This window comes from Emys orbicularis, chromosome 8 (genome assembly GCF_028017835.1).
Source record: "Emys orbicularis isolate rEmyOrb1 chromosome 8, rEmyOrb1.hap1, whole genome shotgun sequence".
Classification (NCBI taxonomy): domain Eukaryota; kingdom Metazoa; phylum Chordata; order Testudines; family Emydidae; genus Emys; species Emys orbicularis.
This window is the reverse complement of record NC_088690.1, coordinates 7,766,420-7,791,980: the sequence shown is the minus strand read 5'-3', so window position 1 is coordinate 7,791,980 and position 25,561 is coordinate 7,766,420. Positions and strand designations below refer to the sequence as shown.

Sequence of the window (25,561 nt, the reverse complement as noted above, 5' to 3'; positions counted from 1 at the left end):
AAGGCCTGGTATGAGGCAGGACCTGCTCTCAGAATCGGGCAAGAACAGGGCTGATCATGTAGAAATACACATTCCTAAGAAGTGCTAGTCACAGCGTACTCATGCAAACACATCCCGATATCAGGTGTTACCAGAACATCCTGATATCAAGGATGGTACAAAAACATTCCCCAAGGATAACAGTCACACACTGACCCCTCCCAAAAGATAAGGTCAGGATGACAGTATGTAATAGAGATGTTTTGATTGAACCAACATGTACAAGGTAATGGGTAAAAACTGCCACGTCGGGGGCAGTAACTAACTATGTCAGAAGGGCAGTATGTAACTTGTTTGTATCAGGGTATAAAGATGTATCTCAGAGGGCATATTTTTGTCTGGCACAGGAATGGAAAGTCCCGCCGTTCACTGAGCTGGTCCATTGTTACAGGCATACAAGTATTAGTGGTCCAGTAGAGTCTGCGGGATACTAGTACCGTGCTTCATTGACAATAAACCTGGCTGGGTGCCTTCATCCCTTAACGGATCTTGTGGTCATTGGGCGCGTTGCTCAAGGTCTGCTGTGCCAGTTGTCTGCGCAGGGCTGGGGTGGCACGCAGAGGGACCACACGCACACAGCCAAACGTCTATCAACATCTAACCACAGAAGGTACTGATAATACTGCATTGCCATTGCCAAGAGCAGCAAGAGAAAGGCAGCTCCACATCAGCCAAAGACAATGAGGAGGAAGTGTCATGGTTTTTCAATCATACATGCCTATGTTTGGCACACACAAAAAACCGCCAGAACTGAAACAAAAGGTAGCCCTGAAAACTGCAGACCTGTTTTATGGCTGTAATATTCCCTTTTCAGTTACTGAACATCCAATTTTTTCAAGCACTGATCAGCTGCTTAAGGCCAGGCTACAAAGCACCCAGTCGAAAGCAGGTAAACGGTTAGATGCAGTTACTGATGGCTTAAAGGTGGAGGCACACAACAAATTATATGGAAACGCAGTTCCATGAATACAAGATGGCTGGCGTAACATGCACATTGTCCCACTGAGAGCTGACTGTGGTTTCTGTATCAGCAGTTGATACTAGAAGCAATAAGAAGACTGGAAAGGATTGTGCTACACTGACAAGAGAAGCCAAGGCATTAGCAATGAACGGTATGGTTGTGTTAAGAGCTACTCGGCAGACAATGAGAAAAAAATGCCAAGTATGGGCAGCGATTTGGCACATGATAACCACACTTTGGCTGCGTAGGGATGTGCATCACATTGGCTCAATCTAGTTGGACAAGCCCTTACACCGAGTGCTTCGATGAAACGTGTGGTCGATTTACAAAAGTATTTTCGTAATCACCTGGAGCCTGGTTAAAAGCCTGTCAAGTTCTGTAACCCCCCAAATCCCTGGTAATACGCAATGGAACAGTCAAACTACATGCCTGGAAACAGATGTTCAAAAATTGGCCACATTATCTCAGGATTACGAGTGATCAAGAGGCAGAATTTAAAGATAGAGTGGTCAGTGTAATTAATAATCAAAGGATTTACCGAGAAGCAAATAACTTGATCAGTCAATTCAATTCAGTTTCTGTGGCACTTGACATACTTTAAAAAGGACTCATGGTGCATGAGACGGACGGTTGGATTTACTGATAAATGAAGATCTTGCCCCACATAAAGCAGACGTACCAAAGAGATTTCATGAGGCAATTACAAATGTTGGCTGACCTCCTTCATCCAAAATACGCAGGCAAGAAATGTGTCATTGGAACAAGAAGAAATTGCAAGCAGTCGCTGCTGAGCAAAAATCCCGACTTACTGCCATATTTACTTTCATTTAACACAGAAGATGCACTGTAACCAAAATTGACGTTTTTCATCCGCTATCAAGGAAAAAGTTTCCATTTTCACATGGTGGAAAAAATCTGAAAACGGCCGAGATTCCCTCTGACTTCACAGAACTGGTGGTGGAAGTCCATCAGTGTCCAGCAAGTTCAGCAAGCATAGCATGAATCTTTTCAGACTTTGGATACATCCATTCAAAACTGAGAAATAGGTTCAGATTGTCCACAGCGCAGCCTGCTTCGGATTGCTTAATGCTTCATGACTACAACTCTGCGTTACTGTCACTGAATGTTTTTGACTTTGGGTTATATAATGTTGAAAACTGAAAGGAGTCATGGCCTGTATAACTTCCTGGAGAAAATACCAAACTAAGTTGTTTACAGACATTCTGACCCTATTAGAATTACATATATTAGTATTACGCTCACTGCAATTTTACTTGTTTATTTGTACAACCCTACATTAATCTCCTAATCTAGTGCCTGATTTGACTCTGTGATGCAATTTGAATATGTAACTACGACTAAGTGTGATGTGTGTGATAATAAAACAATTTTAAAAATAGAAAATATCATAAACTGGGCCCAACTAATTTTTCCCTAGGTGACAAAAAACCATGATTTTACCTGATAAAAACCCTCTCTGGTAAATACGATATCCCTGCCCGCTAGGTTTGGTCTTCTAGAGTGTGAGCTCTCTGGGGCAGGGAATTCCATTTACTGTATGCACGGCCCCTAGAACAATGTGGCCCTGACCTGCTTGACGTCTCTAAGCATTACTGCGATATTCTAAATCAAAGCCAAGCCAGCCGAGGACTGTCTGCAGCCCCGTCTTCAGCCAAAGTAACCCCACAGAAAGACGTTAATAGCTAGCAGGATTATAGCATTAATGTTGCAAAGAGTCTTTGATAGGGGCTTTTCCACAATGCTGGTGAGTTTCCTTTCCAGGACTGCTTTCTCTTCCTTGGTCAGTGTGGGTCCTGGGCTGCTGGAGATCCCGCAGAACCAGAAGTATAACTTCTTCCAGCAAGGAGGGCTCGCTGCTGCAGGAAATACATACAGAGAGGGGGAATTAGTCCCATATTCTAAACGCTGGGGTATTCCACTCGCTTCACCTCTGTCCCACGCCCTAAATACACCTGTGTCACCTGTCTGCACATCTCCCATGCAGCACTACTGCTTGAGGCGTACGGGGTGAAAACCAGCCCCACTGAACCACATCCTCAATGGAAGGGAATACGTCACCCTCTCAGCTGATGATAGGTCCAGGAACCAATGGCTGCAGCTCAGGAACGGCTCTGCGCAGGGGCTATGCCCTCCCACTCTTTACTGGCCGTAAATGCTAGTGACAGGGGGAGGGGGTGGAGAGGAGCGGGGGGCCGGTCTTGGGGAGAAGTGGCGGCGCGAGGGCAGGGTTTGGGGGGAATGGGCGGCGCGAGGGCAGGGGCTTGGGAGGTTGGGGCGGCATGAGGGTGGGGCCTCAGGGGAATGGATGGTGTGAGCTCTGGAGGAAGGGGCAGCGTGAGGGTGGGGCCTCAGGAGAAAGAGGCTGCAAGAGGGCAGGGTCTTGGGAGAAAGGGTGGGGCCTCCGGGGGAAGGGGCAGTGTGAGGGCGGGGCCTCTGGAGAAAGAGGCTGAAAGAGGGCGGGGTCTTGGGGAGATGGGTGGCACAAGGGTGGGGCCTCAAGGGGAAGGGACAGTGTGAGGGCGGGGCCTTGAGGGAAGGGGTGGTGTGAAGGCAGGGCCTCTATGGAAGGGGCAACATGAGGGTGGGGACCCAGGGGGGAAGGGGCAGCATAAGGGGGTGGGGTCACAGTTTAGGTGCCCATGCCCCCCCCCCCAATTTTAGGGACATTCCGGCGCCCCTGGCTCTGCATTAAAGGATTCACCCCAACCAGAGGAATTAATGGTCCAATAATGACCATGACTGTGGTTAAAAAGTTGCTCTCTTCTAAGAGCCCAGAGCAAAAGCCAGACCTCCTTGTTAGTGCTGCAGAGGAAGTGAACGGGTAAGCTGGTTAACCAGCATGGCCCAGTCCACCCTCACAGCACAACTAAGCTAGCTGAAACCCAGATGAAAGAACAGTTAAAATAGCATGTTACATTAGTAGCACTTGATATGTTCCAAGTGCTGGGCAAGCATAAATCAGTCCTTGCTCCTGGCTAGAGGTAGCCAAGTGAGTATAACGTTGTACAAAAACTGAGCTGCAAAGAGGTTAGGTGATTTGCCAAAGTGGCTGCTGATTTTCCACACTACGATTTTGGATGCGCCGCTTGAACCATTTCCAGAAGCTCCGTGTGTCCATATCTCCCAGAATCTGGTCTACAGGCACTCAGCTACTTGGACAATCAGGCATAATGAATCTCAATGTGAGCACCCAAAACCAGTGGTCACTTTGGAAAATAGTTGTCCTAAATCAGTGGCCCAGCTACAATTCGGATTGAGATGTTCCTGGAGCCCAGCCCTGCACTCAGGCCACATATCCAACCTGCCTTACTTTGCCCAGGCATTCTTAAAATGTAACTAAAAAAGACAAAGAAAATCTGTCCTCCAAAGAGGTTAAATCATCCCAGTCGATTGACATATGAAGCATTTGTTGTTTAATGAATAAAAACCCTTCTTATTTCTCCACCGCCCAACTTCCACCAAGCTCCACAAAACTTGTATGTCTCCGACACAGAACTCATGGCTTGTTTATCAGGAGTGAAGCGCTGTGTGAATTATGCCTTTTAATTGTCACTGGCTGTTCCTTCCACGCTTTGAAAGGTAGCATGTCATAAAAGCTTGAAAAAACATGTTACCAAAACCTCATTAAACTGTTGTATAAGCTGTTCTGCATTTCCTTTCCCATCATTGCTAATTACCAAATTACCAAGACGTCAGGCTATAAAAAGATGAGCTGGGTCAGGTATAAGAAGAATTGATAAGAAACAACATCAGCACCCGGAACAGCTACACTAAACTTGAATCCCAACGGCCTCCATTTCAAAAAAAATGGAGGAGAACTTTTGTTGTTGTTTCTCACCTCTTCATTCTGAGGCTGTGATGAGAATGAATTCAAGCATGGCCAGTCTAGACTAAGGAAATGTAGAAAATCTCACGAGAGCGTTCCCATCTTGCGAGCTCTCCAGATTTGTGGACTCAGGAGGGTTAGGTTCAAAACGTGCACCTGAAATTTTGGATGGTTTTCCAAAGGAAACCTCTGACCATGCTGAGAAGGGGCCGGGGGCTATTTTCTTTCTAATAAACTAATAATTAGAAGTGTGCTAATGGAATTTGCTGATACAGTTGGGAGGCCTTGTCAACACAGCGAGGATCGGAATATGAGACAGGAAGGTCAGGATGACATTGAAGACTTGAATAACAGAAACGGGATGAAATTCAATAGTACAAAGTGCAAAGTTAGGGGCTAATAATAAGAATTTCTGATATAAACTAGGGGCTCATCAGTGGAAGTGATAGAGGAGAAGGAAGATCTGGGTATAGGGGTTGATCACAGGTTGACTATGAGCCACTAATGCGATGCAGGTGCAAAAAAAGACCAATGCGATCCTAGGATGTACCAGGTGAGGCATTTCCAGTAGAGACAGGGCAGTGTTAATGCCATTGTACAAGGCACTGGTAAGACCTCATTTGGAATGTTGTGCACCATACTGGTCACCCATGTTCAAGAAAGACTAATTCAAACTGCCACAGGTGCAGAGAAGAGCTACTAGGATGATCGGGGAATGGAGGACCTATCTTATGAGAAGGGACTGAAAAAGCTTGGCTTTTATAGCCTGGCAAAAAGACGACTGAAAGGGACTATGATTACTGTCTGTAAATACTAGGGAGGGTGAAGAGCTATTTAAGCTAAATAGTTGGTTAAGCACTGAAACAAATTACCTTGTGGAATCTCTATCATTGGAGGCTTTTAACAGCAAGTTAGACAAACACCTGTCTGGGATGGTCTAGATCAGCGGTTCTCAACTAGGGGGGAACACGAGCTATTTCAGGGGGGCCACGTGACCCCACAGATGAAGCCTGGTGCCCCAAGTCCCGGCACCCCAAAAACTGCAACAAATTACCTAAAATAGCTTGTCTGCATCTAAGAATGTCCTGACTTTAAAGTCCATATCGCAGGCCCTCTAGGACCTAAAAGCAGGTGCTTGGTTGGTCTATCTAGGTGCTTATCTGGCCCCCACCACTGGTATATCTCAGGATCTGCTGGGAAGTTTCTGCATCCAGCTGGCCTGGCTGATGTAGGCAGTTAAAGCTGGGATACTTTTAAAGTCTAAAAATGCTGTTGCTGAACCTGGCTCTGAGGCCGGGGCCATGTGGGAGAAGGAAATTCCACATTTAGGGGGAGAAGGAGGAACCATTTCTCTGGAAAGTTGGTTTGTTTTTTGGTTTTACATGGACGCTCTCTGGAACTATACAGAGGGTTGGAATGTTAGACTAAACCCGAGGGGGGACGGGGTAGCAGGCAGAGTGCAGGTGCGGTGGTCAAAGATAAATTAATTTAGCATGTAGCTGTCACCTCCACAAACGTGGTATCGTTAGATCCATGGGCCGGATGCCATTGAAGTCATTGGAAGGATGCTGGTGGACCAGGTCCCCTACGCCCACACATGCACATATTTGGAAGACCCAGCTAACCTACCTCCATGTTCTTTGCTCCCTGAATCCGTGTTCTCCCAGGTCGGCTCATCCCCATCACTCTCGCCCACTGAAGGATTTACCTCCGCCGACTCGCTCTTGTAGCTCACCAGGTCAATTGTGGGAGCTTTGCTGTGTCTAGTCCACCACGTCAGGCTAGCCAGCTGGATGCAGCGATGCAAAACAAACAGGAAAAGCAATTTAAAGAGCTGACAGTTCATAGAACAAGACCAGTGTTGGTGATGCGGCTGGAAACGGGAGCTGTGATTAGACTGGGGAGGGTTTGACCTCACAAAAATCTGTGTTGCTTTTTTCCAACAGTTCTTGTATTTTCCGTTGGCTGGTGCCATTTTAATCTTTTGGAGATTAGCACACCTCTCTGTGTGAAGGCTCCTCTCTTTGGGAAATTGCATGATCAGTACAGGTAGTGAGCTGGATTGGGGGCCCAAAAGATGTATGTGTTGAAGTTGCAGGCAGGGCCAGTAAACACAAACAGCTGGCTTGCCATAGAGATGCAAAGCGACAACGGCAGTATTCAGAACTTCACTTCTGCTGCTATGGAATGACGTTTCACAGTGAAACACCATCAAAGGAACCAAGCCCAAATCCTAGGCACAAAGGCCCAGAAGTTCAAGGTTACAGCAAAGGACCAACCAACGGAAGGAACAACAACAGGCTAGGGCATGGCAGAGACAGGACCTTCAACCCCTCCCACACCCAGGGCACTGGGCCAAGACAGACCTTGACAACATCATGTTCATTCAGGGTTAGATTGTTCCAGCCCTTATTTGGGCAAGCAGGAGAGAATGTCCCTCAATCCCCTGCATGGATTGTGACTCCAGCAGCAATATGCCCTGCTGTGATGGGGGTGGAGGGAGTGGGGCCCACCCTGGCCGCCCCCTCTTTCTTGCTGGCTATGTGCACTCCTCCACCAGAGCAAGGGGAAAGCATGGGGGAGGAAGTAGGACTGCCTGAAACACAATCCACTCACTCCATGTGTTGTCCCTTATGCAAAGCAGATTATAAAGTTGCAGCCTAGGTGTCACAGTTCAGGGCAACTTCACCTGTATTCCCCATGGTCCAGCAAAGGCGCCCACTCTAGGGTCCCGGCTCCCCCACCATCACCTCTCTTGGGCAGAGACCTGAGTGTCTCTGTCTCTCCCTCCGGAGCTGGACTTTTCCAAGCTGCACAGTTCCTTGTCTACACTGCACTATTCCCAGCAAGCAACACTAGCAAACCGGGCCAGCATTTGCACTTAGCTTTCTCTTCGCAGGCTTATGGACAGCATACGTGCCCACAGTTGTAAGTTGCCACGTAGCCTTTTGTAAGCAAGCAGATTTTATTCTTAAGGTGAAAGCATTACAGAGAAATCATATTAGAACAAACAAAAGAACCTACACGCATGCTAGAAAACTGATGAGCGATCGGCTCCCCCTCCAAGCCCCGGCAGGTATCAGCGCTTCCAACCCTTCCTTAAGGATTTGGGGTTCCCCGGCCCTTGGACAAAAGGTCCATTTGCTGGATCAGAAAGCAGGACCTGTGTCTGTTTAAATGCTGGCTATTTATCCACAAGTCTGTTGGCCTCTGGAGAATCTGGTTTGAACTAGTACAGGTGAGCCGCCCCAGGAGGAGGTATCTCTCTCTGGAGGTGATACAACCAGGGCCGGCGCTTCCATTTAGGTGACCTAAGCGGTTGCCTAGGGCGCCAGGATTTGGGGGGGGGGCAATTCGGTGGCGGGGGGTCCTTCCGCGCTCCGGGTCTTCGGCGGCAATTCTGCGGCGGGTCCTTCACTCGCTCCAGGACCCGCCGCCAAAGTGCCCCGAAGACCGGGAGTGCGGAAGGATCCCGCGTAGGGCGCCAAAAACCCTGGCACCGCTCCTGGATACAACCTGTGTGAACTTGTCCAATGGGGACGGGGACACACACACACACACTCTCTCTCTCTCTCTTCGTTCCTGCAGGAGCTGTGGTCACCTGCCCTCCATGGAATTATATACAGTCCCCGGCCCACAACGATACAGAAATGTAATACAGTCACATTGTAGGAAATTGCCATATCTGCCACTAGGCCTCAGGGAAAGTTGGCAGCAGGGCCAGGGACCTGGCACTATACAGGTCCACTGGCCATTCCACAGCAAAAGGATGGCAGTGTTGGCATCACAGAAGATGCTGCAACTGCTCTTTGACAACCTGGTGCGGAGGAGTCCTCTCTTCCCTACCTGTCTGTGGCACCCACCCAGGCCCAGTCTGCACCCGGGATTCAAGGCACCCTGGCATTTTGTGCTAAGTTCTGGAAAAGTGCTAATAGCCAGTAGGAATCAGTTGCAGATAAAGGAGAAATCTCCATCATCCTTGTAACTTTACAGAGCAGCGTCTTGGCCTGGCACTTTGCATGTCCATTGACTTGGCACGAACAAGAGACATTCAGCAAAGCAATCTCTTGCTGTCAACAGAGCCAGCTGATCTGTCTGCCCACCTCTCCTTTTTATTAAAAGCTGGGAGGTTTTACACTCACAGCCTAGGCCTTGCCAATGCCCCATTTCTCGCTGGCTTTCGGCAGGCCTGGGTGGCCTTCTCCTGCCTCCGCAAGGAGCAGAGCAGCTGCTGACTCCAGAAACGTGCTCTCTCATTCACCCTCCCTTTCAAAGCCATGCCAGGATGGGCCAAAACACTGCGCTAGTAGCAAGAGATGCGACGCCTGGCTCGTGTGTGGTGTATAAGCACAAGAGTCAAAAAGTCTGGACCTTCCAGGGAAATGCACAGTGTGGGCTTGAATGTTAATGGCCCTGGGTCCTTAACTATTAACACACCATGGTTTATATGGTCATACCCTACACAGCCTATTCCCAGCTGGAGGTGGGAAATGTTGGTGTTTGCACTTGCAATTTCCTTCCCATTCTGTCCTGGGGTGGTGGGGGAAGGGAATTGCTGCTTTCCTCTGGCATCCCATCCCACGTAACATTATTGAGAGCGAGGTGGCTAAGTTAATTCTGATTTGCTGAATTCCCATGTGTTTGTGAGAGGGGAACAGAAGCCACCGGGAGCAGTTGACACTGGCCAACCACACCTCTCAGACCGACACTTCTGCCAGACTGCTCCGGAGAAGGCACTCATTTCTCCCAACTGCAGATTTCTCCTCTCTGCCTCCAAGGAAATTAAGTTCTCCACTGGGTCGCACACACAGTATCACCAGTTTAAAGGTAGATTTTTTTTTTTAAACACGCCAAAATCTAGATGGCAATTTCCAACTGATACAACTTGTTCCAGAAGATTTATAGCTTTATTTAAATCATTTTCAACCAAGATGAGCATCCGGCAAGGCTAATCTTTCTTGTCACATTTTGCTAAATTACTTCGATTTGATGATCCTCATCTTTACGGAGGATTTTTTTTTAAAATCACTTAGGAAATGTCACCGGAATGTTGCAAAGTTTCTGAGCACAAAAGAATTCAAGAAACTACCCAGACCCCGTCACCCCCACTCCCTCCCCAAACACAAATGGCTGTTTTGTGCATAAGGTTTGTCCTGGAATTAATGTATTAAGGCCAGAATTTTCCTAAGAGCTCAGAACTAATTGCTGATTTTCAAAACAGGCCCATTCCAATTTAGGCCTCAAAATATGGCCAGATTTTCAAATGAATTTGGTAGACTGGGAGCTAAGGCCCAGATCCTCAAAGGTAGGCTCCTAACTTTCATTGAGATCCATGGAAGTTCAGAGCCCACCTTTTGCTGAGCTTCTGGCAATGCTGGATACCTCTTTTGAAAGCCTGGGAGAGAGAGAGAGAGAGAGAGAGAGAGATCCTGGCCCCACTGAAGTCAATAGAAGTTTTGCCCTTGACGTCAAGATTTCACTCCTGACCTTTACCTCCCTGCCTAAATGAAGGTGGAACTTTGTGGAGAGCTGCTGGTGCTGAACACTTGACAAATGTGATTGTCAATTTTTGGGAAGGGGGGAAACCCAGTTCAGTAGAGAGGGGAAGGAAGGGAAAGGTACGGAGCAGAGCCTAGATACTCAAGGTGCATTGAGCTTCATGCTCCCCCCCAAAAAACTTTACTTTCAGAAGTCAAGTTTTTAAGGGGCAAGAGTTGCAAAGTCACTAATGGGAGTTCAGTGCCTAACTCCCATGGACAGTCATTTGGAATTAGGCACCTTGAAAATCTTCCCTTTCAGCTTCAGCCGAGTTGCAATGATGAAATGCCTTCCCCTGCAGCCCTGTGCTCCAAATCTCCCTCCACCGCTCACCTTTCCATTCAGGAGCTTGTCGACGGGCTGTCATGTTGGGGACAAGCCTTATCGTGTGTCCTACCCACCCAGCAATGTCCTAAAAACTACGACTGCAGCAGCATGCCTTCAACACTGACAAGCCAAGGACACGAGCTGTGATCTCATTAAGCTCAGTCGGCAGGGATTCACTAAAGGGAGATCAGGGCTAACAGGACAGCTATTTTGGAGTAAGCAAAAAAACAACTGCTGACGGGGGAAAGTTAGCAGCATAATTTCCATGTACCTTAGGATAGTATTTGACTCAATAGACTGGATGTAGCAGAAGAGCTGGAATGCAGACAGAACAGACTTGACTGCTGAAGGCAGGTGGTCTTTCTGATTGGAAGCAGTTCATGAATCAGTAGAGCTACAAAGAGCACTTTGTTTTATTATCGTGGCAAGTGCACAAAGAGCAGGGTCCAGATCCACGCAGCGGACCTAGATTCCATGTTGCAGTGCTTCACTTTTAGGCCCCCTGCTGCCTAGTGGAAGCTGCAGCCCCACGTTAGGTGCCCAGGCTCCCTACACAAGGCACAGAGGGCGTTAGGTGCCTAAGAATGGGATTCACAAAAGCCAGCACTGCAGTGGCGTAGCCAGGTGGAGGGAACAGGGGGAGCATCAAAAAAAAAAAAGGCACCACCCGCTGCGGCGCTTTTACTGACGGGGTGGTGCTTTTACTCACCCTGCGGCGCTCTGGGTCTTCGGCAGCACCTCGGCAGCGGGACCTTCACTCGCTCTGCGGGTCTTCGGCGGCATTTCCTTCAGTGCCGCCGAAGACACGCGGAGCGAGTGAGGGCCGGCCGCCGAAGTGCCGCCGAAGACACCCGGAGCGAGTGAGGGCCAGCCGCCGAAGTGCCGCCGAAGACACCCGGAGCGAGTGAGGGCCGGCCGCCGAAGTGCCGCCGAAGACACCCGGAGCGAGTGAGGGCCAGCCGCCGAAGTGCCGCCGAAGACGCCCGGAGCGAGTGAGGGCCGGCCGCCGAAGTGCCGCCGAAGACTCGCGGAGCCAGTGAGGGCCCACCGCCGAAGTGCCGCCGAAGACACGCGGAGCCAGTGAGGGCCGGCCGCCGAAGTGCCGCCGAAGACGCCCGGAGCGAGTGAGGGCCGGCCGCCGAAGTGCCGCCGAAGACGCCCAGAGCGAGTGAGGGCCGGCCGCCGAAGTGCCGCCGAAGACACGAGGAGCCAGTGAGGGCCGGCCGCCGAAGTGCCGCCGAAGACACGCGGAGCCAGTGAGGGCCGGCCGCCGAAGTGCCGCCGAAGACACGCGGAGCCAGTGAGGGCCGGCCGCCGAAGTGCCGCCGAAGACACGCGGAGCCAGTGAGGGCCGGCCGCCGAAGTGCCGCCGAAGACACGCGGAGCCAGTGAGGGCCGGCCGCCGAAGTGCCGCCGAAGACGCCCGGAGCGAGTGAGGGCCCGCCGCCGAAGACACGCGGAGCCAGTGAGGGCCGGCCGCCGAAGTGCCGCCGAAGACACGCGGAGCCAGTGAGGGCCGGCCGCCAAAGTGCCGCCGAAGACACCCGGAGCGAGTGAGGGCCGGCCGCCGAAGACACCCGGAGCGAGTGAGGGCCGGCCGCCGAAGACACGCGGAGCCAGTGAGGGCCGGCCGCCGAAGTGCCGCCGAAGACGCCCGGAGCGAGTGAGGGCCGGCCGCCGAAGTGCCGCCGAAGACACGCGGAGCCAGTGAGGGCCGGCCGCCGAAGTGCCGCCGAAGACACGCGGAGCCAGTGAGGGCCGGCCGCCGAAGTGCCGCCGAAGACACGCGGAGCCAGTGAGGGCCGGCCGCCGAAGTGCCGCCGAAGACACGCGGAGCCAGTGAGGGCCGGCCGCCGAAGTGCCGCCGAAGACGCCCGGAGCGAGTGAGGGCCCGCCGCCGAAGACACGCGGAGCCAGTGAGGGCCGGCCGCCGAAGTGCCGCCGAAGACACGCGGAGCCAGTGAGGGCCGGCCGCCAAAGTGCCGCCGAAGACACCCGGAGCGAGTGAGGGCCGGCCGCCGAAGACACCCGGAGCGAGTGAGGGCCGGCCGCCGAAGACACCCGGAGCGAGTGAGGGCCGGCCGCCGAAGACACGCGGAGCCAGTGAGGGCCGGCCGCCGAAGTGCCGCCGAAGACACGCGGAGCCAGTGAGGGCCGGCCGCCGAAGTGCCGCCGAAGACACGCGGAGCCAGTGAGGGCCGGCCGCCGAAGTGCCGCCGAAGACACGCGGAGCCAGTGAGGGCCGGCCGCCGAAGTGCCGCCGAAGACACGCGGAGCCAGTGAGGGCCGGCCGCCGAAGTGCCGCCGAAGACGCCCGGAGCGAGTGAGGGCCCGCCGCCGAAGACACGCGGAGCCAGTGAGGGCCGGCCGCCGAAGTGCCGCCGAAGACACCCGGAGCCAGTGAGGGCCGGCCGCCGAAGACACCCGGAGCGAGTGAGGGCCGGCCGCCGAAGACACCCGGAGCGAGTGAGGGCCGGCCGCCGAAGACACCCGGAGCGAGTGAGGGCCGGCCGCCGAAGACACCCGGAGCGAGTGAGGGCCGGCCGCCGAAGACACCCGGAGCGAGTGAGGGCCGGCCGCCGAAGACACCCGGAGCGAGTGAGGGCTGGCCGCCGAAGTGCCGCCGAAGACACGTGGAGCCAGTGAGGGCCCGCCCCCGAAGTGCCGCCGAAGACACGCGGAGCCAGTGAGGGCCCGCCGCTGAAGTGCTGCCGAAGACACGCGGAGCCAGTGAGGGCCCGCCGCTGAAGTGCCGCCGAAGACACGCGGAGCCAGTGAGGGCCCGCCGCCGAAGTGCCACCGAAGACCCAGAGCGCCGCTGGGTGAGTAAAAATTAAAAAGGCGCCAAGATGCTCAGTGCGGGAGCGGCCGCTGCCCCACTCCCCCCATAGCTACGCTACTGCAGCACTGGTTGAGTGGGAAGCTGCCTAAGCTAGCCAACGGGAAATGCTAAGGAGAGGGGCATGACTGAAGCTCCTCCCCTCAAAGAGAGTTAGGCGCCTACCAGCAGGTGCCTTCCTCCACTTAAGATTCACAACTGTGAACCTTCACGGAGTTAGGCACCTAAGCCAGGTCAGTCCTGTCTCACAAACAACGAGGATGAGGTGGTGGTGCCTGCCTTATACCCAATGGCCCAGTGGTTAGCTCACTTACCCAGGATAGGGGAGACCTGCGTTCAAATCCTTCCTCTGCCAAAGGTAGAGCAGGGACTTGAATCCAGTTCCCCCAAGCAAGTGCCCTAACAACTGGGCTATAGCGTGTTCTCATATGGATCTCTCGCCTGTGAAAGCTGGTTTATTTGGAACACCTCCAGTCTGGGGGCATTTGGATCCCAGACTTTAGTTTGAGCCCGTGTCTCCTCTGCACACTTTGAAGGTCTGATTTTCGAGGAAAGGAGCATTTCCAGCTCCCATTGGCTGCACCTGGCACTGTGGGAACTCAGCAATTTGGAAAACAAGCCACCTAATGTATGAATCTGACTCTCTGGAGCAGAACAGTTGAAGTTCCTAGTGCACTAGGCCTCAAGACAAGCACAGTCCCTGGGAGTGTAGCAGGCGATCAGCCCAGGTGACCTGGTTCATTTGCAGAACAGTTGCCATGTTACTGTACCACTTCCTTCCCCTCCCCTCCCCTCCCATACTCCTTGCCCGAGGGACTGTGAGAGAACTAGGCAAAGTGAGAATAAATCCTTCTGTTCCAAAATGCCATCTGGCACCTGACAGTTGCATTTCAGCTTCACAGCCTCAAATTTAATTGTAAGCTCTTTTGCAAGGTTTTCAAGGACGGCGTGACACAATATGGACTCCCTACAATGAAGACACATGAACTCTGGAGCATCCCAAACAAATTCTTTGCATATTTGTTTCCCAGCACAGCATCAATCACCCACAGAGATGGGAGAGTGTCCAAAGCAGCGGGGAGAAATGCTACCGCTGGCAGTTCTTGGATTGTAATTCATTTAAAGCTCAGCGCATTAACTGTCCCACTCTAACATCAGCTACAAATGGCTATTTCCCCTTCTGTGCATAAAGCATTGAGTCGTTAAAGATGTCTGGGCTACATCCTCCACTGGTGTAAATCAGCATCGCCCCACTGAAGAGCTGTTCTTAGTATTTTAAGTCAATGCAACTGTGCCAATGTACACCAGCTGAGGGTCTGACTCGTCAGTATTTTTCGTGGGCGTGTTGGCATGTCTTTTTTAGTTCACTTGACAGGATAATAACAATCCCTAGCTCTTATCTGGCAGTTTTCCTCAGTAGATCTCAATGCATTTTACAAAGGAGCTGAGTAGCATTATCCCCATTTTATAGTGGGGGAAACTGAGGCACAGAGCTGAGACACGAGTTGCCCATTTCAGCATCTGGAATACAACTCTGGGGGCCTGAATCCCAATGAGAGCTCTCTCTAATGGATCACACTGCCTCCCAATGATACTAGCTAGATTGGGCCTGGTAAAGAGATATGAAGCACTTTCATCACAAAAAGGTTATCGGCTCAAACCCATGCCAGGCTGGGGGCATAACAATCAATGTTTAAAAAAATATTTAAAAAAAATCCAACTTTCTGAATGGTTTTTTTTATTTAAATTAAATGCACATTTATTTATTTTTTAAAAAACCAACCTATTTAAAATGAAATTTGAAATAATGACAATCTATGTTAAGGCCTATATTTATCATGAATCTATTAAAACTTTTAAATTAAATGCAAAAAATAATAATATCGAGTAGTATATATTTGGTGCCAACTTTTAAAGAATGTCAAACCACCGAGCTGGTGGATGTCACTGGCTAAGAACCTGGAACAAGAGTATGAAGTGCTAACCCAGCTTTTCATAGCAGTGGGCTTTTCTACAAGTGCAGCGAGGGTATTTTCTTCATTTCAGTTTATCCAACTAGCTCAGTTCAGTGACTGGTTCAATCAAAGTTAAGAAACCAATGGGAGTTGAAAACCAAGGAAAACCTGTGTGCCTCTTTCAATCAGTGAATAAAAACTAGGTGTGAGAGGACCAGATCAACTAGTTCTAAAATCTTAAAGGATACGGTGACAAGAAATAATCAGTTCAATTCACTAATTTCAGATAATGCAGCCTTTGTTGAATAAAGCAGTTAGTTTTAAATGAAAAAACATGTTTTGATAAGAAAATTTTCTTACGTATCCAGCACATTTAAGGTAGCTTTATTTAATAATAAATAATAAATATAATAAATAAAATAAATAAATAAATGAATAAATAAATAATAATAAATAATACAAAATTTAAAATGCCGGTTTGGAGCATTTGAACTGAATTTGAATTTCCATCCAAATAGAGTTTGACACAAATCACAAGTAAAAAGTTCATCATCATCTAGCAAATAAAAAATGCATCATTTCCTAAGATAATGTCAAAATTAAGAATCTGAATAAATGCCCGTTAAGCTATATAATTAAGGCTAAGTTTTTGTCAGGGATCTTTTTAGTGAAAGTCAGGGACAGGTCCCGGGCTGCCGTGATTTTTTGTTTATTTCCCGTGACCTGTCCCTGACTTTCACTAAAAAGATCCCTGACAAAAGGGAGAGGTGGGTTCAGCACCCGCTGTGCTGGGGCTCCAGGTCCCCCACCGATGCGGTACCTGGGAGCTCCAGGATTCCCCTGCCCTGGAGCTGGGCGGCTGCTGAGTCCCCTCGCCTGGGCAGCTGGTAGCTGCAGGGTCCCCCATCCGCTGGCCCTGGCCAGCTTATTTAGTCTGCAGAAGAGAAGAGTGAGGGGGGATTTGACAGCAGCCTTCAACTACCTGAAGGGGGGTTCCAGAGAGGATGGAGCTCAGCTGTTCTCAGTGGTGGCAGATGACTGAACAAGGAGCAACGGTCTCAAGTTGCAGTGGGGGAGGTCTAGGTTGGATATTAGGAAATACTATTTCACTAGGAGGGTGGTGAAGCACTGGAATGGGTTACCTAAGGAGGTGGTGGAATCTCCATCCTTAGAGGTTTTTAAGATCAGGCTTGACAAAGCCCTGGCTGGGATGATTTAGTTGGGGTTGGTCCTGCTTTGAGCAGCGGGTTGGACTAGATGACCTCCTGAGGTCTCTTCCTACCCTGATATTCTATGATTCTATGATTTATGGGCCATGGCTGGGCAGCTGTGGGTCCCCCCACCAGTTTGGGGGCTGGGTGCTGCGAGGGCAGGGCTGGGTGGGAGCTCCAGCCCCAGGGCAGAAAATGTCACGGCGGTCAATGTCACATGACATAATCACAGCTTGTGTAAGTTTGGTGCATCTTCCTGGTTAGCAAAAAGAACCAAATTTCATGTAAAGGCTATATTTAGTTGCAAATCGACATGTTTTAATGGTTATCAACCAATGAGAATCAATAGGAAAATAACTAAAACGTATAAATGCAAGACTCAATTAAAAGTGATGATTTAAATCATGAGTAATGTTGGTGATTCCAACCACTTGGATTTAAACCTATCCCCTCCATTGAAGTCAACAGACATACACCAGGGCTACATGTGGCCCAGAGAATCTATATATCCTATACCCCATTCAGAAGTTCTTTTTAAAAAAAACTAGTCATGGAACATGGTTGCACCTGATGTTTTTTTCCTTTTCCTGCCCCCAATTTTTATGCAACCGCTCAGGAAACCAAACCTCCTTAGACCCTAAACTACTTGACAGTATCTCTTTAAGCTGACACTCAATAAAACCTTAACCTTTATGCACAGTTCTGTTTTAATACAGTAAGTAAAAGAAAGTTGCTTTCTTCTGTACCATGACACTATGTTGTTAAATGTAATTGAGATCACATTGGGATGGAATGTTATTTCTCTAAATGCCAGTGTTGCAAAGATATTAATCTTGTTTGCTTGCAAGATTGATGGGGGCTTTGCTGAAATAGGACAGAAGCTTCAATTAGATCTATTTAATTCCTTCTCAGCAACACACTTCTTTACCTTCTCTCCCAGATATGATGTGCTGTGGTGTGTGTGTGCAGAGCTGTACATACAGCATGGGAACTCACACTCCATTTCAATAATTCATTGAGCCTCAAGCAGCGTTAACACTCTGAGCCCTGGAAAACAGAAGGGCTTGGGAAAGGTGCTTCTTTGTAGACGTGCATTATAGGCCCTGAGATCTCAGCAATAGGAGAGCCAGGGTTGTACAGATCAGGGAGAACTCTTGGACCCTATGATGGGGAGGGGCTTGAAAGGTTTGAACTGGAGAGCTGCTTACCTTTTCCTCTGGGATTGGTGGGGTGCAGAGACTAATTAGGGTAATGACGATGCCCGTGAGCACGCAGAGAATGAGGGCAAAGTACAGGTAGTGCACATCTTTTAGCACAGCTGGTCTTGGGTCCTCCTCGCCACAGGATGGCACACCATAGGAAAACTCCATGATCATTCGAATGCCACCTACTACCAGCCCGAACATGAGGCCCCAGAAAGCACCCTGGGAAGAAAACATAGGAAGAGACGCATAAGGAAGTGAGGGATCCTTGAAAGCATCTTTGGGGGGTGGGGATTATAGTTCCTTTCTGGGAATGGTCCCTTCTCTCCAGGATGGAGTCAACAGAGCAGGACAGCAAGGGAGGGTCTAGATACCTTTAATGGCCCTCAGAATTTGTAATCTACTCATTCCCACCCTTCTAACTGCAAGACAGACATGTCAGACCCGACTGAGTTAAGGTCCTTCCACTGATTTCAGTGAGGCTCTGGGTGGGCAAAAGGTTCCACTGAGGTTCATCTCATTGCAGGATTGGGACCTATTGGTCCATCTAGTCCCCTCAGACAGTGGCCACCCCACATGCTTCAGAAACAGGGGTAAAAGCCCTTGGAAGACTCGGTAGTCCTCCCCAGGGGGAGACAGTTGTTTCTGGCCACACCATAACGGGGGGAGACAGAACCATAAGAAAGGTTAGAAAGACACTTGGAGGGCTGTTACTGGAAAAGGGAGCAGGGGTTCATTTTCACTGCCACTTTGTTTTCAAGGGGTCTAGCAAAAAGGTCCAATTTTCCAGAAATAATTTGGACCCTGAGCTACGTTCTGAAATAGGGTCTGAAATCCCTTAGGGGGTTTCTCCTGCCTCAGAAAGCTAAGCCTGTGTCAGGAGCAGAACCAGGCCCCAGTGGAAGTTTCAGAACAATGGGATTAAACAGCCCCAGTGATGCTCCCCCTTCTCACTGACAGAGGAAAGAAGAGGGCACAGAGAGACACAGGGGAATGGTAGAAGTCTGAGTCTCCACCTCTGCATATTGGACTGGAGGGAAGCCAAACATGGTTTGTGTTTTATAAATGAATTTCGAGCTAGTGAAACGTGCTGGATGGACAGACTTCAGTGGAGCCAAAACAAGTTACACCAGCTGAGGATCTGTCGCCTAGAGACTAAGGCCAGATCCTCAAAGCTATGGAAGTTAGGGACCTGGATACCTTTGAAGATCTGGGCCTAAGGCCCTCTCTGTATGTAGAGCAGTTACAGCACAGACAGTGGGAGTGCAAGTTTGCCCCTCACTGACCTAGACCTAGAGGGACCACTTCTAGGAGTATGAAGCTAGTTGAGTTCCCATAGCCCCTCTTCTGAGGCTGCCAATTTGCCCCAGTTGTGGTGGCTTCTGCGAAGCTGACACCCATCCAATAGAAACAGGGGTAAGGCCCACTAACTCATGCCACTAAGCCACTTTGTGATGGTCACAGCTTTGCTGGGCTGGGTTTGAACGGGTAACCTGGAGATAAAAGGTTCCATAGACCAGTCCCAGTCCCCCAACCATCCTGTCCTGTGAAATTTCCTGTTTAAAATCATTTTATTGTTAATCCCAAACAACTCGAACCAGTTCTAACTCCTCTGATTTCTAATTTTTCCAGATAGTGGTTTGCAATAATCCACTTGAATGTTTACTAAGAATACACACACACACACACACACCCTGAGGTGGTACTACTATTCATACCGGCCCAGTCACTGATTCCTCACTTACGGACTCATTGATCCTCTTGCAGAAGATTGCCAGGATGAAGAGGGCAGTAATTGGTGGGGCCAGATAACTGGTTATGGACTGAATGTAGTCAAAGAGCTGACCGCTGTTGGACATCTGAATGATGGGAATCCAGAGAATACTGATGGCAATGAGGATGAGAACAAACACTCTGGAAGACCGGAGATTGGAACAAAGAGTATTAGCTCTGCATGTTTCAGAATCCACCTGGAAATGCAATCCCCAATCAAGAGACACTTCCTTGTGTTTTCAATGAATTCTAGGGAAAACCATTGTGCACCCTGAGTGAATTCCTCACCTGAAGTGAAATCTAGGACTGGCTTCTCCTTGTAACCAGGCAGGAAGTAAATTTCACTCTCCTAAGGAAGATAGCTAACAACCCTTTGCTGAGATCTGGCCAGAGTGGTCAAATTAAGCTGTGTGGGGCCTTTAAGGACCTGAATGGGAGAGATCCCAGGAGAATCCAAAGCACTGCAAGAAGTGGTGCAGGTGGCTCTGTGCGTGGCAATCTCAGGGCTAGCTGAATCATGACTGCCCAGTAACCCGACACGTTTTTAGTGGGAACTGCTGGAGGCACTGTATCTTGGATGAGACAGAGACCCTGACAACTTGTGATCATTAAAATCCCACAGCCACCTTTCAGAAGAGTAGAGGTCTTTAGTGCCGTTACCAAATTCCAACTAAGTCACTACTTCCTACTTAATAAAATTCCCACCGAAGTTTCAGCGGCATTCAATATCCTCCTCCATTTCTGCCTTGAGCTGGTGTGCCGTATTGCTGTGTACTATTAAACAGCTGATGCTTTCACCCCTCTCTATCCTTCACCTAACTCACAGGGATGTTTTGAAGCTTACTTAATATGTGTGACCTCAATAAAAGGCCCTACAGAAGTGCAGATTATTATTAACAGTGTTAGTGGGAAGGGAACTGTTTTACAGCCTTGGTGTGATGCAGTATTGGAGTCTGCCAATAGAGGGTGCCATGATTTCACTATGGATTGTGCTTAGGACAGGCGTCTATGACAAATTTAGAGAACACAGAAGAAATAATCTCTCCAGGTCAGTGGCAAATTGAGCCTGTCTATGTAACTGAATCTACTCCAGGTAAAGTTGGGAAACATAACTCATCTCAAGTTTTACTTTTTTCATTAACATGCATGTTAATTTTCACCTGTTTTTTCCCCTCCCTCTAAAAGATACGCTCTAGTTCAAACAAGAATTGATTCAGGGCAGTTCTCTGAGATCAGATGAGATGTTCACAGTGGTCCCTCCTGGCCGGCCTTGGAATCTATGAATCCCAGAGTCCAGATAGAACATTTTGGAGAGTTTAAGACCTGCCATCAAAATAACACGCTCAGTGAAGCCATAAGGAAGTAAGAGGACCTGCCAACAATCATGAGCTCCTGCTCTGTGGCTTTCTTGCGGAGCCGCTGCCAGATATCTATGGCGAAGAGCGTGCTGCTGCTGTTGAAGATTGAGGTGAGGGAACTCATCAGGGCTGCCAACATCACAGCTATCATCAAACCCCGGAGTCCTGGGAAACCAACAAGGAAAATTTGGTTCAGATTGTTGGTCTTTTAGCTCCTGCATATGAACGTGAACAGAGTCCAGAGAGCTCTTTGGATCTGCGGCTCTGGTCCGGGCCCACCTCGACTTTTTTAGACCTAGTCAACATTTAAGGTCAAATTCTTTTTTCTTCCAAAAAATGTCCTTTTTTCAAAATAAAAATTTTCCAGGAACATTTTTTTTCTTTAGAATTTTACTGTTTCAATTAAAAATGTGAAAACTAAAAACTTTGGCTGAAAAATTGGAAAATTTCCATAACATTTTTTGAAAAATATGTTGGGATTTTAGTTTTCTTTTGATATTTTGCCATAGCAAATACTTTATTCTTTTCCATTCAATGCGTCTACTTCTATTTATCCATCTCTTTGTCAAACACACACACGCTTGCCTGCTACATAATGGAAAGAAAACTTTGCTATCTTTTAATTTGTTTACCAATCCAACTGATAGTTGCAGGACATTAGTTCCTCATATGGATAGCTCCAAAGGCCACTCCATTCTGAGGACACAGCTGTTCAGTGCTAGTACAAGCCCACACCCCTAAGAATACAGCTTTCTCACCTACAGGCATGAGTCCCATTACAAGCTTAGGATAGGCAATGTTAGAACAACCCACTTTAGCTCCGCAGACGGTTTCACAGACTTTCGGGTCCACACATCCCACTTCATCTGTAGCAGAGAGGAAAGATTAGAAACCGAACCAGCCAGCTTAAACCTCCTTTGTGGCATATCTACTCCAGCTATTGGAAACTGTCTTAAAGGAATTGATTCTTGATATCTTATATATTTAATATAAGGCAGTAAAACAGCAAGAACACAGTTTTCCAAGCTATCACAATGGGAGCCAAAGAACATTTCGGGCCCCCAAATAAAGGTAGAGCCTCATGATGACACACTGCAAACTTGGTTCAGAGCAGATGGAACGCTTCACCCCTAGATGGGTTGGTGGCAGCTGGGATTGAACCTGGGACCTCTGGTTCTAAACGCATGAGTCTTGACTGCCTATGCTAAAAGAGCTGGCGCCATTAGCTAAGGCTGCAGCAGGCTCACCCATCTCTCTGTGTGGCCCAGCCATCATTGGAGGGGGACAGAGGAAACAAGCACTACAGCCCTGCTTGGCTCCCCCTGCACTTAGTGCATTCACAGCAATCCGATCCGAAGCAACAGTGAGAATCTGAGGACTCAGCTGGGTCTAACACAGCTTGCTCTGGGTGGCGGAGATGAGGGGAGATCTTGCTTCTTTCCACAAACAGAATCTCAGCCTGGCAGTTGCCTACCGTGCAGATCCCATGACAAAGCAGGGGGAAGAGGGGTGTCTCAGGTGAAATACTTTTACTATTACATCAGCGTCCTAACGGAACAAACAGGATTCCATGTCTGACTCAAAAGACCCGCCCCTAAAGTCTGTATGGGTCTGTCTACACTGCCCTGTAAACTTAGGTCGGTGGGACCTGGGCTTGTGGACTCTGCGTTTCCAAGCCTGTGCTAGAGCACCCACACTGCATTGTAAACCTGGGCTTACCGTTGCTGGATGTGCTGACACGTCCATACGGCACTATGCAGACCTTCTGGCCTGGGTTTGCGGCTTGACCTGCCTCCACACTGCAAAATGACAGGGCTAGGACCCAAGTCACAGTAGGATTTGGGCTCTGATCCACCCCCCTAGGAGGTTTATAGGACCCGGGTCCTGAGTACTTGCTGACCTGAGTCAGACAGATTTGTGTGTGGATGGAAGGGAAAGTTGGTCTCAAACCTGAGTCAGAGCCTGGGCTTAGGGTGCAGTCTAAACATACTCTATGTCTCCATGTTTCTCTCTAGCCTACTCCCTTTTGTCTCCTATTAGATACATGCAGTGTCCACAAGATGATATTCTGACACCTGTCCCATGCAACTGTCCCAGTGGCTTCTGCCACAGATGTCCTAAAGCAGCACCCCAAACCTGGAAGTGGAGTCAGGGGCTGGGAAGCTCCATTTGAATTGCCAATAGCACTGTATGGAGATAAACCCTGGGGCAAGACTGCTGAGCTCTGGCAGGTCTGCACCGACACAAGGAAATTGTATTCGCAATCCACGAACAGTCCAACTGTAAGGAACAACAGCTTACCTGGGTAAAGAGCTCTGCTGATCATACCAGGCATGACAATGAAAAACATAGAGAGCATTTTCAAATAACCCGCCAGCACCGATCCACCCTTGGCATGGGAGAGGTTCTTGGCAGAGAGAGACCTTTGCACTATAACCTGCAGTCAGTATAAAAATGGAAAGAGTTAAAAGAAAACCCTGCAGAGAGAAAACAGACTCATCATCTAATGCAGGATACTTTCATCTCGACGGATCCCAAAGCACTTTGCAAGCCTATGATAACATTCTCCTCTCTGATCTGCTCTGCAGATCTCTGTTGCATGGTTCACTGTTGCTGACACCAGCGAGGGTCTGATTGCAGCGAGGAAATTTTCCCTTGCCCTTTACCGGCATCACTTCACCCGCCACTGCAATGCAGCCACCTCTAGGGTGAAACGCAGCCGCTGCTCAACAATGCACTCAGCACCATGAGACAAGAGCTCAGAGTAGGGCGTGAAAAAGAACACGTCATTTTGTTAAAAATCCCACACTGAATTGCGGTGAGCAGATCTGAATTTCCCACCTTTGAACACTGAGAGCCGGGCTGTCTAAAGAAGGGCCCATTTCTCTGTGCTCTGAGCCCACCCTAGGTTTTTGTATTTAGTATTAAGGTCAGGCTTGACAAAGCCCTGGCTGGGATGATTTAGTTGGGAATTGGTCCTGCTTTGAGCAGGGGGCTGGACTAGATGACCTCCTGAGGTCCCTTCCAACCCTGATATTCTATATTCTATGATTTGCTCAGTACATTTCACACAAGGCTCCTAGTTCGTGAACAGATGAAGGACTGCACGTTGGTGGTGATCTGCCGCTGCGCAATACTTCGGGCTTCTGCCGCACCTTGTGCGCAGGAATTTAAAAAAAGTGGGTCATAGATGAGATTTAAGTGACTTGCACAGAGTCATGTGCCATATCATTGGCGGAGCCGGGAACAGAACACAGACCTCCTGGCTTTCAGAATGAGGCTTTTACTGCCTACCTCCATAAAGAGACCCCACTTGCTCACCAGCCAGCTGAAAACATCACACCCTGCTGCTCCCCACCATCAAAACAAGCCCCCCACTCCCAATACTCAGAAGCATTGAACTGCAACAGGAGCTGTGGAAAGAATGAGCAGGTCTGGTCTATTCTAGTCAGCAGAGGCGGTGGCCCCCCAAAGACAGACAGACGGACACACACATTCATCATTCCAGTGACTCTGCGAACAGTGCAGCAGCCTGGAAAGGACGATACTGGGATAAAAGGCGGAAGGGGAGAGAGAGAAAGAGAAAAAAGAGACTTACTTTACCTGATCAGTGCACCAACACCAAGTAGCCAGCACAGAGAGGCCGAAGATAAGCCCAGGCCAAGGAATGTCCCCAGTGACAGGGTTCCTGAGCATGTGGAAGGCGTCAGCGCGTGGGAGGTGACAGGTGGTGTTTGGGACTATGACACTGGGTATCATGGTGCTGTATTTCTCTTTAAGTCCTTCAAACCAGCCGACTTTTTCAAACCCTGAGAAGGAAGCAGCCAGTGGTTTAGGTTTGATGCCCTGCTACGAGGTCATTCATCCATCTTGTCCTCGCTCCTTCTTGCTTTTTTCCCCCCTCCTCTCTTCCTTGCTGTCCTCAAACCTAGATTTTGGTGGCCCAGTTGGTGTGTGTGGTGGGGGTAGCAGGATTGCACCCAGAAACGCTGGGATGCTAATGGGATCTGGGGAATTCTGCACCCAGCAGTGCATTCTGGTGGAGACAGCACCAGCACCACCGAATTCCCTTAGCAGTGGCATCATTACCCAGACTGGCAAGAAAGTGCCCCTAGAACCCAGAGTCGCTGATCAAAACCCTCTGGAAGAGCCTCATCAGGAAAACATGAAACCAGAGGAGGCAGCATTTGGGTTACTGTTTGGCAGGCAGGCTTAAAGCAAAGTACTAAGGGTCCGTTTTTGTTCCCAATGATTCTCTTGTAAATCCAGAGTAACTCCACTGGAGGAAAGCAGTAGAGGCGGCTGAAACTCAAAGGAGTTACGGGCACAAGAGCAGAGTTTGACTCAGAGGATCTGATCCAGCAAGCGGCTCCGTCAACTCCCAAAGGGAGCAAAAGGCGTTCAACACCTTGCACAACTAAAATAAGCACTTTGGAATAAACAAGGAAGAGGGGAGCTAGCTTGGTTTATGGGGACAGGTGCCAAATGTGGCTGTGAATCCTGTTATTAAT

The 25,561-nt window shown here is 49.3% G+C and overlaps 1 protein-coding gene across 1 annotated transcript in view; it reads right to left on the bottom strand.

The window, feature by feature from the left end:
- Positions 1–2,668: 2,668 nt before the first annotated feature.
- Positions 2,669–25,561, bottom strand: part of SLC5A9 (solute carrier family 5 member 9) — a 37,400-nt gene continuing 14,507 nt past the window's right edge. Inside the window, exons 7-14 of the mRNA XM_065408864.1 lie at positions 24,654–24,859; positions 23,352–23,487; positions 21,809–21,916; positions 21,065–21,215; positions 19,665–19,833; positions 17,926–18,141; positions 6,477–6,636; positions 2,669–2,877 (exon numbers count right to left, since the gene is read on the bottom strand). Of these exons, the coding sequence (XP_065264936.1) occupies positions 2,669–2,877; positions 6,477–6,636; positions 17,926–18,141; positions 19,665–19,833; positions 21,065–21,215; positions 21,809–21,916; positions 23,352–23,487; positions 24,654–24,859 (1,355 nt within the window). The remainder of the gene's footprint in view (positions 2,878–6,476; positions 6,637–17,925; positions 18,142–19,664; positions 19,834–21,064; positions 21,216–21,808; positions 21,917–23,351; positions 23,488–24,653; positions 24,860–25,561) is intronic.